The 15,691-nt window shown below is 30.3% G+C and overlaps 1 protein-coding gene across 8 annotated transcripts in view; it reads left to right on the top strand.

Moving 5' to 3' along the window:
* LOC140052617 (adhesion G protein-coupled receptor L2-like) overlaps positions 1-15,072 on the top strand; it is an 88,853-nt gene extending 73,781 nt beyond the window's left edge. For 4 of the 8 annotated variants that reach the window (XM_072098266.1, XM_072098264.1, XM_072098267.1 and 1 more), the window contains exons 17-26: positions 791-857; positions 2,967-3,033; positions 4,281-4,378; positions 5,232-5,249; positions 6,671-6,700; positions 7,670-7,838; positions 7,957-8,088; positions 8,281-8,377; positions 9,738-10,222; positions 12,398-15,072. In XM_072098266.1, coding sequence (XP_071954367.1) covers positions 791-857; positions 2,967-3,033; positions 4,281-4,378; positions 5,232-5,249; positions 6,671-6,700; positions 7,670-7,838; positions 7,957-8,088; positions 8,281-8,377; positions 9,738-10,222; positions 12,398-12,484 — 1,250 coding nt within the window. In that variant the 3' untranslated portion in view covers positions 12,485-15,072. Of the gene's footprint in view, positions 1-790; positions 858-2,966; positions 3,034-4,280; positions 4,379-5,231; positions 5,250-6,670; positions 6,701-7,669; positions 7,839-7,956; positions 8,089-8,280; positions 8,378-8,595; positions 8,805-9,737; positions 10,223-10,792; positions 10,810-12,397 lie in introns of those variants that run through there. The other 4 variants (XM_072098270.1, XM_072098268.1, XM_072098272.1 and 1 more) reach the window with 4 other exon arrangements.
* The last annotated feature ends 619 nt before the right edge of the window (positions 15,073-15,691 follow it).

The following is a 15,691-nucleotide window of genomic DNA, read 5'->3' as shown; positions in this document are numbered from 1 at the left end:
TGTCCCGAGGGTGTATAATAATTGCAATATGCATAATATACTCTTAGCAACTTAACATTACACCAGCACTTTCAAAAGTTACAGCTAATTAAAAGAACAAAGGACACAGTAATTTAATCAACACACCTGAACCATAATGAACACATTAAACTCTCACAAAACGACAAAGAAAAACATCCAGAATGACTTGCCAAGTTTTCAGAAAACAATATTTTCTTCCTGAGGACAATGTGATTAAATATTATATATGACTAATTATAATATTCTGTGTGGTAATTGTAAACTAGGTCATGTGTTTGATATACAAATTTCAAAATAATACATAAATACAGTAAACAAAAAGTTAACATGATTATAAATGACCACACACACCCACTAAAGTACTATGTTTTAAACAGATCGGGTATCAGGCTACGTCCACTAAGAGGAGATCATGATCGTCTTCAAAAGTCATTTGTTCCAAATTCTTGCCATTTATATAACGCAACTATTAAAAGATAGATTGAATATGTAATTTGTTTTAACTGTATATAATACTGCTAATATATATATATTTTTTATATATTTTATATGTTACGATATTGTATTTTTATATTTTTGTCTATTTTGATGTTTATTTGTATTTTTATAAGATCTTGTATTTTTGTATTCATGACTTTTTATATATTTTTAATTAATTGTTTGAGAGCTTGTTAACAAAACGAATTTCCTTTTGGACCAATAAATTTCTGTATTCTGTATTCTAAATGGTAGAAGTTAATGATTATTTGAATCCTTAACATTTTTTTAGGTGTTCCTCTCATCACAGTAGGAATTGCAGCCCTTGCTAATTATGAAGGATATGGTACAGAGACTCAGTAAGTACAGATTACCATAGTTTCCCTACATGTATATACCATGTGTCAGCCACAGTTTTTTTTAACTCCTGTGAAAAATTGTCGTACCGTATATTTCGGTGTATAAGTCGCACTTTTGACACGCAAATTTGACCTCCAAATTATACACCGAACATAAATGCCTCACCACACAGATTGTACATAGGCCTAGGCTATCGTCACCTCGTTTGCTAGGCCTGAGTAGGCTAGGCCTAACTAACTAATTCTAACGTAACGGCAACCTGCTTCTGCCTAGCCTAGGCCTAGTTTTCAAGTCATTTTAGCATGATGTTATACTAAATATGATGAAAAGATTTGTTCATTATGGCGCTCCGATAAAATTTCATTTGTAAACGTTTACGTCGTACGATTGGAATAGTATTTATTTACACAGTAGTTATACGCACGATCGCCGTACCCCAAGCGCAAGCCCTTCTTTTGGTGGCGCATGGTGTACGGTATTCGACTAGTATATTCTCCAGGTGATTATAGCATGGACCTAGCGTACACACTTCTCGGATACATAGATACTAATCGAATACGATTGTCCGTGAAAACGTGCGCCCTCTCGAAATGATCGAGCGAGGCTAGCCCACACACGTGCGTGTTACACACACGGTCATGCACTCGATGTTGCGGCGAAACTCATGAATAACAAGTTAGAAAGAACTTGTTGAGGCTGGGCGCGGCCGAGCCTAGGTAAGAAAAAACCTAAATAAAGGACGCCGTTGTAGATATAACAAAATATATTATCACAATAATATTGATTACAATTTAAAAAAACATTGATTTGATGAAATATAAAGTGCGTCTTATACATCGACGATATAAAAAATACCGATATTTTACTCTCAGTTGGGGGTGCGTCTTATACACAGGTGCGACTTATACACCGAAATATACGGTATATAACATTGCCAGCATACAACACATTTTTTCTGCCACAACCCCAAGTACTTGTTACAGTGAAACCTAAACTTACAACAATTCATGAAACAAACAGTACAGTATTATTTAGTTTTTAGTACTCAATATTACCCTCCCAAACTACTTCTTTCCATCCCCATAATGTTTACAAACTTTTCCTACAAGAGACATGATTATTACTTCTTCAATCCCACTGACAACATTGATCCTCTTTCACTTATTATCAACATCGATGATTTTCAGGACTTCCTAACCCTTTCCTTAGGACAGACATTAGCTACCTTCACCTTTGACCTATGTCAGTATAGATTCTATCAAATGCAATCATATGGTCATAATTAACAAATCTACAGACCAAACCAATAAAATGTTTTCCTGAATATCTCAACAAATTATTTTTGTCTACGATTTTGTTGAGTCATTTTAACAAATTAGTTGATAACATGGACATTCATTTAAAGATGAACAGAATGTATTATTTAAAGCTTATAAACCTCCTTTTTATAATGTCTCTTTCATCTTAAAGTTGTTATTTAATGATTTTGATGATTCACTAATTACCTCTCATTGTTTGCAAATGTAATTAAAGATGTATGAATGAATTGTGTGAATCGAAACTGAATAACATTGACCTAATATTGTACTACCTTCTAACAGAAGATATTGATCTTGATTTTTAATAAGCAGTTTAAAGTATATCACTCATGGTGAAACACAAATTAGTGTACTTACTTAACGAGAATATATTTAATTTATAAATTAACAAAACATTTAATGTTGTAGTCCGGAAATACTTAATCTGAAAATTTGTTCACAATTTTTGTTGTTATCACTGTTCAGAATATTGCCATTTCATTAAAAATAAATCATGTACTGTGTTGCAGGGTCTTCAGCTATCGTAACGTGTAATTTATAATAAAGTACGACAAGTGGGGGTAAAATTGACACGTGCAAGGAAATGCTAATAGATTTAACTTTAACTTGTTTGAACTTATTTGTCAAGCATTCTTATCTCTTTTAATCTGATTTATTAAGTTGTAATCTTTTTCTCAATGTTTTTACGTATGAGGGGCCCTGCTTTTTCTTTCTAAGGTTTCATCACAGTGCAGAAATCATTTTTTAACTGGTTTATTATAAATATATTTATTGGTTTTTTTTTTATAGCTGTTGGTTGGAAGTTGAGAACCATTTCATCTGGTCTTTCATTGGTCCAATCTGCATTGTGATTATGGTAAGATGATCAATTAATGATCAATTAATAATAATAATCAATTGATTAGTCTTTATTTTTGGAAGTTAGTTAATCAATATGATTGGTTTTCAGCATCAGATATGATACAAACAATTGAATGAATTGAATAAAAAATATTTAAGATGATGATAAACATTTTAATTGCCCTAATCATCAAGTTAGTCTTGTCTCATTCAAATACAAGCCTCATGTCCAACATATCAGATGACAAACTATGGCCATTTCGCATTATTATATAATTAGGGTGCCCTGCAATATCTCTATAATAATATTCAATTAGGCTAGTATAATTATGACAGTTGTTTATTGCTAATTGACATTTTCAAGTCAATGAATTCACGGAAGAGTATGGTGATAGGTAAGACAAACATACTTTCAGACATACATATACTATCAGAAAACCGACCTCGGTGATGTCTGGGTTATATGCAAAAAAACAACCCTGATGATTTTTTTTTAAAACCTACCCCAAAGCGGGTGAACATTTAAACAGGACACGAAAAGAAAAATAAAAACCTGACACTTGTTGTGATTGAGAATTGATTAATTTCAAAATGCTGAATATAATGCTGAATGCCCAGCTAAACTAACTTCAATTTTAAACTATATGATTCTCAACAATTTTATACCTATAGATTTTATCAGTAGGAATTTTACAAGTCTATATTCATATCTTGAAGCACTACTCTTCTCAATAATTAATTGTTAGCGAATTCACTACAAACCAGATTTTGTTATTAATAAATTGTATGAATGTAAAGCTTCATCATAATTTCTTGACCTAGATTTCAAGTTTGTAGACTCGAGGGACTGTCCGATTAATATGGTTAGGATTTATTACAAAATTGCATAGATGTTATAACCATCTCTCAAGGGGCAAATATTCTAAAGCGAATTGCATCAAAGAGTCTCATACTTTCTTTTTTCATTTTGTTGGTCAGGCTTCAGTTAGTCTTAATAAAATAATATAATCTGTTAATATACTGTACATATCAAAGAAAGACAGAAGAGTTAAAATATGATAAAATCAAAAGTATAATGAAATTTATTCAAGTGTTATAAAAAAAAATTAACAGGAAATAATAATAGTAGTAGTAATAACTAACTTTTCATTTACAGTTGTACCTACAATTTGACTTATTAGAAACAAAAGGTATCATGGTCATATGAGAATTGAAATGTTTTTGTTCTTTAATTGATATTATAAAAACATTTATTTTTCTTAGGTCAACACAGTTTTCCTCACGATGGCATTTGTTATAATGTGCCGTCACAGCACCATAGCAACAAACAAGCGACAAAAAACGACCAAGGAGAAACTGACGTAAGTATTTTGACTTACTCTTTTCTAACGCACGAATGATTTAATTATAAAACCTGTCAAACAAAATCTTGATTTACTTTTGTTATATTAAACATAAGGTAGATTTTTTTAACTGATTATAAAAAAAAATCTGAAAAGATACATAAAATCTGAGGTACAAAGGAAATTGGTATTATCACGTTAGTGTTAACGTACGTCATCATGTTTTTTCATACGCAATTGATGACTTGGACGCAAACAAAAGATTTGCATAGTTAGTAAAACCAGACAATTTCACATTTTTAAAACTCAAAAGAGATCGCACATCTCTTGGGATATTTTTACCAGACGGACAAGTTTATCGAGCATTGACGACATAATGCAATTAGCAACGATAATAAGCTCAGTATGTGATGTTATCATAAGCTTGTGAGAATCGTGTGATTCTTGGTCTTGTGAATGGGTGGGAGTTTTAATGCATGACACGCGAACCATCCAACGTGTTGATAGTTTTGTAAGCTGGAATACGTTCATCAGTGCATTGACTGTCCCTTGCAAACTGGTGGGATTTGAAATGCGTGACATGCAAAACATTGGGGATTAGAAAAGGAAGGAAATAAGCTACTCATTTCATTGGAAAAGGAAGTATTAAATGATATATAATTAATGAAAAGGAAAATAATTCATATCATTTGATGATTATTCAAATGCACTTTAGTTGTAATCACGAAATAGACAATGTTTTATATTACAGGAGTTCTACCATTGTTGAGTATACATGAGAGATTCTCACCTATTTTTCTGAATGAATGTTGTTTTTTAAACTACAAATTAATATTATTGTATTTATTTCATAATTGCCTTGTGTATGAAGTTCTACAGAAAAGATTGTGTAAGAATAATACAGCAATTAATATCGTCATTTTGCACCTATTTTATTCAATATTTTCACGCACTCTTTATTTCAAGTTTGCTACATTAAGAACAGTTTGAAATGGCTTACAAACAGCTCTTTGACATTGATGAGTGGCTGATCACATGATTTAATCCAATAAAGACATTTATTTCATTTAAAAAAACAAATATTGATAAAGAAGACAAAGATCTAAACCAGAAGTTAAATTAGTTTTCTATTATTACAAATCATCTTACGGGCCAGAGAGCATAGTGTCGCGTGTGGGGGATGTATCACGCACTAACGTAATAATCAACCACTAATTTTAGTGGGTGATTTAGGGGAGGCCCCATACTTCCGTTGACTATGGGGGCTAAGCTCCTGGAATCTCTTAAGGACATTAACCACCTTTTTATTTGTTTTTCTTTAGCATTCAAACTGTTCTTCTGTGGGTTTGACTTACAGCACCATTTTGACTTATTTTGAACAAGTTCATGTATAGGCTATTGTAAATGTTTTTTAAGTTGCAGCTTCAGATTTATTTCATTCCATCAAAACATTATGGTATCGATGTTCATAATAGATTTTACCTTTTCCGAGCTGTACATACTTTCATGTAAAAGTCATCCAATTTAAAAATACATGTATTGTAATGAAACCCATTCATGACTATCATTTAAAAAAATCCTACATAGGCCTATATAGAGTAGTTTCCATGATGGTACATGATATGTGCTCATCTATGTATCTAGTTCTGTCTACACTCTCAAACTAGTTTGACAAACAAAGTGTGATGTGATCACATTTTCTTGTCACATCAAGTCTGATAGTCAGAGCTTTAGAGCAAAAGACATGAAATGATTTACAGGTTATTGGTACTCTAAAGACACATTTTTACATCATAATGTTAAAAAATTACATTTTTTTACTATCTTGTGTGACCATGGATGTAAAAATACCATGGTGTAACTGTTTCTGTATTATCATTATGGGTATAGTTGATTGTATGAGAGTAATTCCATGTAATTTTCCCCTATTCGTAATCTGTCAATTCCTATTCTGCCAATTTTAATCGTCATTTGTAAGTTGTAGTTATCATTTTGTTTCTGATATTTGCTTTTTGTCATTAGTTTTATGTCCTTTCCATTAAGTATTCCTTGCCCAATCAGCTTGCAACATTTTCTTGGCTAATTTTGTTTTTTCTTACCTTATAGTTCTTGCTCTATTGTTGCCCTTATTCTTTTAATCATCTTTAATATTTAAATTAACAAAGCAATATACAAACACAATTGTGGCTGTAAGGATTATGACACAAGACCCCCAACACCAAAAATATTAATTAATAATTTAAAATGTTTATTATAAATGTAAAGTTTTTATATAAATGATTTTGAATGATTATTTACTTTCAATCACAGTGTTGGAACCGATAGACTGGAGTATATTATGTAAGTAGCATCACCTTGGTAACCTGCATCTTGGTGATGGTATCCTAGCAACAAAACCATTTCATCTAATCACTAATTGGTTAATTTATATCTTTCTATTAATTGTTGCAACAGATACTCTGAAAATGCACTTTTTTTTCATTCATTATTTGTTATCATTTTCATTTACTTTATGTACTGCCATAATACTTGTTTCTAACATTTATTTCAAAAATCTACTTTGTAAATGCGAACTTCCACTTTTACAAATTGACTTTGAATTTGAGTTTGATCATTCAACTATTCTGCCTTCCTTGCAACTTCTCACGTTTTGATAGATTTGTGAAATCTGTAAAAAGGACATTTTATTTTAATTTTATGTATTAACATCACTTCTGAGTATTTATATCTTCTTATTATCATCTTTTGAATGTTCATGCATATCATTGTTATTATTTGGATTCATGTCTATTAACTGCATTTATTTTCATTATGTTTTTTTAATTTCAAACAGATGATTGTATTACTCACCTCCATATAAGTTCTGTATTATATATTACATTAAATTCATCTTTTTTGTTGTCAACTGTAGAACTTTGCATTTCTAAATACTCTTACTTTTTGCAAGAAATTCAGAATTGCGAAAATTAAGAGCTTTTGGTACAATACATGATTATTTAAGGAATTGTTACCTGTGCAGAGTATGTATCAGGAATCTAAAAGAAAATCGCAAATTACAAACCTTTAAAAAGAGCTCTACAGTACATTATTTTTCATTGTGTATACATCATTGACATGTAATTTATGTCATCTATCACTATTTTTATTTGATATTATATCAATTATTAAATCAATTATTGCTAACAAATGGCTGTAAAAAACTAACGACCCATCAATGCACATAAATATATAAAAAAGGTCTTCGTAAATTGAAATCTTCTTATTATATATCTAATGTATTTTCGTTTAACATTTAATCTTTCGTTTTAGGTCATGGGTACGTGGCTCGTTTGTATTGCTCTGCATTCTTGGAATAACATGGATCTTCGGTTTGCTGTATGTTAGTGACAGTACTGTCATGTTTGCGTACATCTTCACCATATTCAATTCAGTGCAAGGAGTTTTCATATTTGTATTCCACTGCTTGATGAACGATAAGGTGAGAATTCAAAACTCGTGCATACAAATATTACAAATTTATCTATGGAATACAGTATGTAATATTATTTGTTTTAAAAAAAAATTCAGTTTTATAAGTTGATTATTCTTCAATGCAGGTGAAGAAAGAATACAGAAGATTTGTGCGTAACAATGCTTGGATGCCAACATGTTTGAGAACCCAATTTGGTGGCATGTCGTCTACTCAGTCTAATCAGCAGGCATCATACAGATCAAGCTCTACATCGGCAGTAAGTTAATAATAATTAGGAATTTTATCTGCTTATGTTTTCAAACCAGTGTTGCAGTAGATCCTCGTCATCTAATCCTCAAATTAGAGGATTTGCGGCAGCTATCACATCATAGATTGTTCTGTGAACATGCTCGTATGATGATAACGTAAAGTGTGTTAATGATTATGAATTATCAATTTTTTTTCATAGAAACTGAGAAACATGTGGGACAATCGTCGCTACAGTGATTCAACTAGTGTTGACAAACGAAAGAGTAACTCTTCACTTAACAAAGGGTCTTATGGAGGTACTGTATTGACATTTAGAGCTTTACATTGCTATTTTTCTTATTCTTGTTTCTTTGTATTCACTTTATCTTAGATTAGACTATATATAGTTCATCTATTCTGTTGTGAAATTATTTTTAATTTGTGTATAGAGTCTAAATTGTATTTGCTTATTTTTTTCGTTTCTAAATTCACTATTATGTTATGGTTTGTGTTCTGTACGTTTCTCTTTTTCTAGATTTTGAAATTTGTTTTGCCCCAAATGATACAAATATCATCGAACCTGACCGATATACAGTAAATGATCATTTCCTTTTCATTTCTGCATGCCCCAGCAGAACTGACTACAGACACAAAAGAAGCCTTACCAATCAACTAATATCTCACAATTCTAGATGCCCTGTCTGAAAATTCTTGACCTTGGTTAATTTACTACAATTAACTCTCCCGAACTGGAAACTGAACTGCCCAAAAATAAGTTCAGTTAACACAACTCCAGTTTCGGGAAAGTTGATTACTGTAACCTATTGATGCAGTTATACTGTTCAATAGGGAGTTTTCATTTTGCTTGCATTGCACCTAAGTCAGTAGAGCGCAATCAAACAACTACACATGATCTTAAACATCACTTAATAAATGATGTTTTATGTTTAATTTGTATAACTGCAATAATATTGTTCAGTAAACCAAATGAAGGTACTGCAGTAGTTTTTAAAAGTACTGCAGTAGCCTTTAAAGTTATGACAGTAGCTTGTCATTATTGCAACATTGTTATTGTAATAACTGCATTTAATAATTTTTGCATTAATTCTTTTAAAAAAGTATTTTTTGGAAAATTATACTTGGTAGTATTGCTTTTTTTAATAACTAAATATAATAATAATAAATATTTATTTATTGACTTATTCACATGTTAATAATAGAAAGTTGTTAAGATTTAATAACAAAATACTGCTATTAAAACATTTGTATTTATAATATTGTAATCTAAATAAGTGCATGCATGGTCTCCAATTGAGAGTCAATTTAGCAGATGTAGTGTAACTACCGTACTGAATTTTAGATTGAATATGACGTTTCAGTGCTATTGGAGAGGTGTTACAAGATTATTAGACATTTTAACTTTGCATGTTGATTTAAAAACAATACTTAATCTTAAATAGAATCTTTATTTTAACACAATTGCTTAACATTTTTTAGAAAAATTTGTAGTAAATAATCTTAATTTAAGTGGGGAAAAAACCAGTACTGTTCACTAAATAAAGTAAAGATAAATTCTGATAATCCAATTAAACATAAAAAAAAACATTGATTTAAATTAATAGAATGACTATTTGATGCCGCAGCATTTGTTTATTTTTTTTTTTACTTTTTTTTCAGAAGCACCAAACAGATTTAGTGTGAGTGTTGAAAGTCCTTCCTCGGAATCACCGATGATTCACGAAGGAAATGAATATGCGAGTGATGTTTTCTTAAAAGAACCCCAAGAAGACCCAGCCCCATTAGCCTTAGATGAAAATAGCATAATTGATGATAGCATCGCAGATCACTTAGGCTGGCGTATCCGAGCCAACCCATTGCAGTTATTTGACGTAAAAGAGGAGGAACCAGAACAAAAATCATCGTTTAATGGTGACATAACAGAAACAACTCACTTAGAGGATGATTTAAAAGATGTGCCAAACGAAAGTAAACCATTGATCAATGGTTATGTGAATGGACTCGAAAATGAAAAAGAAATAAATGAAAACATTAAAGAGACTACACAAAATAAAGTGAATGAATGTAATGAAGAAGAAGATAAAATGTTCTCAACTCCAAATGTTTATGTTATTACAGAAGATACAGATGAACTGGAAGAAAAAGTAAGTAAAGGGATACGAACGTGGCGATTATTAAGCGAAGGACAGTTACGGCTTTTTAATTTTAGAAAACCAAAGTATTCAGAAGTTATTGCAACGGATGACAAAAACACGCCTAAATTTCTGGGAATGAAACGTACATACCCTTTGGAAACATTATTATAACTCAATGTTTCTGCATTTATCCTGCATATAATAATACCTACGAATATTTAATGACTTTATAAATATTATAAGTGATAATTTTGTGTATAATACCTGTATAGTTGTGGATAATGTAAATTTATTTTTAAGCTTATAGACAATTATTGGAATTGATGTAATTCTAATATCTTTTCTTAGTTTATTGTTACAATCACAAATTACTAATTTTGAATATTTCAATATATATATTTTAAAAGAAATTATACAAAAAGTGCGATTGAATGATTATTACTATGTATAATCGAAAACAAATTTTTAAGAAATACATTTTTAGGTATTAATTTACATACAGGTATTAAATTATTTGTGCCAGTTTGTTGCATGTTATTTGCTGGAATTTAATACATTTCTATTATTTTTTTTCAAAAGGAAACACAATTTGCAAGGTATTCAACATGTCTATGATATTTCTATATGTTTGATCAATATAGTTGGAATAGTTAGCATGGTAAACATGTTCCACTGATTTAAATAAAACTCAATCAAATCCACATTATGGTTTCTTAATAAACTTTTCTTTTATTGCTTATATCAAATATAATAGCCCCCCTCTACCTTTGGAACATGTTTTTCTCATACATTTGCAGTGATACTGGTGTATTAATTATAGTAAATGTGAAAGTTCATATAGAAAATGATGGTATGATAATAACGGTGTTAATATCTTTTTTTTTATTTGGTTTTGTTTATTATACTTTAATACCATGGATTTTGTTCTTTCATTCTCATGTTTTTCATTGGTTTTGTTTGCCCTGATTCCTCAACTCAATACTTGTTAGATTATACATGTTTATCTTACCAAATGGGAAGCTTGTTAGCATTTAGGGATTAATAACAAATGATGCATCTGCATGCTAGCTATAACTGTAGGCCTAACGCTTTTCATTTGATTCAGATTAGGTCCCATTTTGGTAGTTAGAACATTTACTGTATTTAAAACCATCACCACATCTTCAGTAGGCATATACAATTATGTTAAACCAGTAATTAAATAGGTACGTGTGTGAAATTTTTTCATCTGGCTGGCAATGACGTGATGTTAGTGGTTGCTATATGAAGATTTTCTGACAAGTCGAATCTTCGCATACATACGTATATAATTACTAGGTTAACGTAAAGAATTGTGTACAGATATTCAATATAAAACCAGATGAAAACATTTTCCAAACATCAACACATCTTGTTTGTCAGAGATACTTATTCAAAAGTATACTTTTCAAGGAGTGATTATTTGGAAATGTATCAAGCACAATAATGTCGACAACGATATATAATAGAAGAACATTAACTTGTACATTTTCAACATTAGGTAGATTAGATGGATGCCTAACTAACATACAATTATTGTAGCAATGTCTTAAAATTGTCTGGTTGAAATGTGCATGGTTCTGATTGCTTTAGTAGCATGTAACCTGTATTTAACAGCTTAATTACAGCATTTAATTTTTCTGATGCTTAGCTCTACTTTAATTGTACTGTGTATACTCAGTACATTGAGAACACCTTGCTAAAAACAAAATTTCTCAGTGGATTCGAGTCCCAGCTGAGTATTGCTTCCAAATTTGTTCACAAAGTGTTCTCAATGTAGTAAGTATACACTATAAAGTATATAATATACACAGTAGAGCAAGGCACAGCAAGTCATCTGACCAGCTCCCCACTGATACAAAGTTATAACATTATCAATTGTTCTTTAATTACAGTAACCTATTGCTTTTAATTATTATCTGTAAACCTTGAATTTATCAATAGGTCTACCATATCCATTTTGAATCAATTGATTAGAGTGATTGATTATGAACTTAGTAATTGATAAATTAATTCAATTAATTTTTTTAAACAAGATTCTAACTAGAAGAATAAAAACAAACAAATGTCAATAACATTAATCATTAATGTATACTACTTTCATTTAACAATACTATTGCACATTTTGCACATACATTTCTAACTAAAATGTTTTGTTCTTACCAGGATCGTTGTTTGCAAAGTGTAACAACAACATCGGAATATTACGATACATCTTGCATGTCAGATGAGGACATTATTGAAGATCTATGATCAACGACTAACAGACTCACCTAACAAATCTACTACTACAACTGTATTATCTCTTAACAATTTGGTGCTTGTTAGTTGTTAGATGCATGTCATGTGATACTGCCACTAACAGTGATGATTGGCTAGAGCTTTGTAGATTGTAGAAGTATTACACTAAGAATTTAATGTGTGTTTTCTATGTAATCATACTGTGTAACTGTTGTTAACATGTAATCCCAAAATGAACTAGTTTTCAATGTTTTACCTGTTCAAATACAATGAGCACATTGTTGCCAATATGTGTAACAAATGTAAATACATCAGCTAGATCAACATCTGTCTAACAATGTATTTTTGTTCTTTGAAGTGAAATATCTGAAATAGAGTTATTCATTACAAGAAACAATACATTCTAACGATGTGCACATTTCTATTAAATAAAAGTTTATTGCACAATTAGCGATAAAATAAGATTTGGTTTCAGTAAAGTTGTTTTTGTATATGGTAACAATAGATAACATCTTCAGCAGCTATTGCTGATGAGGTGTGGATGGTAGCCAGCTTTACTGTAGCTAATGTGGGGCTCACCATCGCCTACTGCACTTGTTTCCACTAACTAGCTGTGTTCATGTGTTTTGCCAGATTCTCTCTTAAATCAGAGAGGTATAAAGTTTGTATAACCCCTGCCTAAATGCATCAATGTACAGTTATAACATAGTTAGTAGCTAAATCAACTAGTTAACTACAATTTGATGTCATGAAGAACTAATAGTGCAACTGGAGCAATTTAAGCACATCTGGAAATAGCCTGATGAAGTAGGTTTAACCAACTCTTTCCCCTGCTAAATAACAAAAAGATTTGTATTGACTGAAATTCTTCTTTTACATATAAAGACTGTACATCTTTGATACTCTATCTATATTCATGTAAAAAAATCTAGAAAGAAAAAAAGCCATTGTATCGTTATTATGATACTTTCCAAAAAGTGGTCATCAAAGTATTTATTAAAAGCATGACAACTTTGTTAAATGTTTGTTTTAGAGAAATAAAATGTATTTATTTGAACATTAAAGTTATAATGATGATATATGTATTAAATAGATATAAAGAAGAACCTTTGTGACTATACTGTACTAAGATTGCTATATTTTGCCAAAAAATATAAAATAGTTGGTCTTAATGTTGTACTAGAATAAATTGAGTGGGTTTTTTATGCTGATACTAAAGTGTTGTATTCCTTTGAACAATGAAGAAAGCGCCCAAATCCAAAGCAGTTCGGATCTTGCAGTGGACGTTTGTTTCGTTGCAGATATAATTGTCATCAATTTGAATGTTTGTTTACCTCTATCATAGTTTTTATTGTTCTTTTCTTCAGATTTTAAAATGCGACTTTATAGAAAAAAACTTTTTTTTCAAATCAATATAAATCTGCACCCAGGCCCCATACAAAATGTGATATGTCATGGATGTGTAACTTTATATTGAGCATTGTCACAAAAACAAACATATTTATGGTTCCTTATAAAAAAAAAACAATAATAATTACCACATTACAATGTTCATTTTTTTTAAACGACTCCTTTAATTTGAATTTATATTTACAGTAATTACTATTTACAAAGTAAAATAGTGCCTTGGAAGTTTATCACCATTAATAACCGTAATTATAAATATTGTTTTTTAAATATATGTTTTATTTAAAATATATTTATCATTGTTTTTATAATATACATCTCTTTATATACAAACATATCTAAAATGTGCTTTTTTTTATTTGTGTTACATTATATTCTGTTGATCAGAAGTTATTTTATGTTAAATTCTGGTTAATGAAATCAGAAAAATGTTACTATGGATGTATAATGTTATTTTGTGTAGCCCATCACTCTTTTTATTCATATCTGATAGAATAATATACAACATTCACACCCATACCAGAACTCCCTAGTTCGACATGCTAACCACAAACTAAATATGTGATGTATTTTATGCTCAAGTTCAGTATTAGTATACATTAGTATCTAATTGACAATAGGAGAAGAACAGATTTTCAATGTTTCAGTGATCACTGTCCATTGTTAAAAGTGATTGTCAAAAGTGATTGTCACATTTCACTAAAAGTATGTACGAGGCTTGTGGTTAGAATCTTTGATATTTCTCGTTTTCAAACACATTTGTTTGCGGTCATCCTATTTTTTTCCAAGATACAGTATAATTATTTTGTCTTGCTGATGTACTGGACAACCCGATTTTCATTTTTTTAAATAGGCAAGTCGGGTCACAATCGGATGGGTCCATTATTTTGTCAAGGGGTGTGAGAACTATGTTATTGGTTTGTCCAGGTATGTCTTTTTTGCCTAACAAATGTTGGTTTGTTTAGTAGTTTTCATTCCATATTTGTCCATAAACATCATGTTGTCTTTATAATTGTAATCGATGTTAATTAAGTCATATAAGGTAAGCTACTATAAGATGTTAATATTTAAATTTAAACAGTATTATATTTCAAGAGAATACTGTACATTTGTGGAGTATAGTTAAACTGTAGCTAGTTATATACAGTTTCACAAATTGTATGATTAAATATATCAAAACGTAACAACTTCTTTGCTTTTTATTTTGAAACTATTCTTGAGTCTTGTGGAATGTGATAACAAACATGGTGATCTGTTCCAAACTTCCACGAAATTGTCTTTACAATTGCCATAATACTCTGTTAAGACTAATACATCTACTTCTTTTCAGACATATGAATTGACCAATCAAATTGCAAGAATGCAATCAGGTGTGTTATAATATAAAAATAATGAATGTTTATGAGTGGAATATTACAAATAATGGCATGAGGTGAAGATGGAAAATTCAACAAGGCAAACCAAGAATATAACCTTTCATTATTAATTTGTTTTATATACCGGTAACACACGTCGTAGGCCTAAATTTGAATAACATTCAAACAGAAACATTTATTGTTTTTTTATAAATCCAAATAAATATATTTATAATATATAAATATTATATTTATTTGGATTTTATAAAAACATCTACTGTAGTGTTAATTCATGGAGTAAAAAATTCTATGGTAGGCCTAATTAGGCCTATGTCAAAACGACAAAACAATGCTAGGCAAAGCACCTAGCCTAAGGGTGTCACGAAACCTAAGACCACGAAAGCTAAGACCCCCTAAGATCACGAAAGCTAAGACCCAAGACCTAAGAAAAAGATTA

The sequence above is a fragment of the Antedon mediterranea genome, chromosome 6 (assembly GCF_964355755.1).
Source record: "Antedon mediterranea chromosome 6, ecAntMedi1.1, whole genome shotgun sequence".
Classification (NCBI taxonomy): domain Eukaryota; kingdom Metazoa; phylum Echinodermata; class Crinoidea; order Comatulida; family Antedonidae; genus Antedon; species Antedon mediterranea.
The sequence above is the reverse complement of the archived record's forward strand: the minus strand, read 5'-3'. Positions and strand labels throughout refer to the sequence as shown.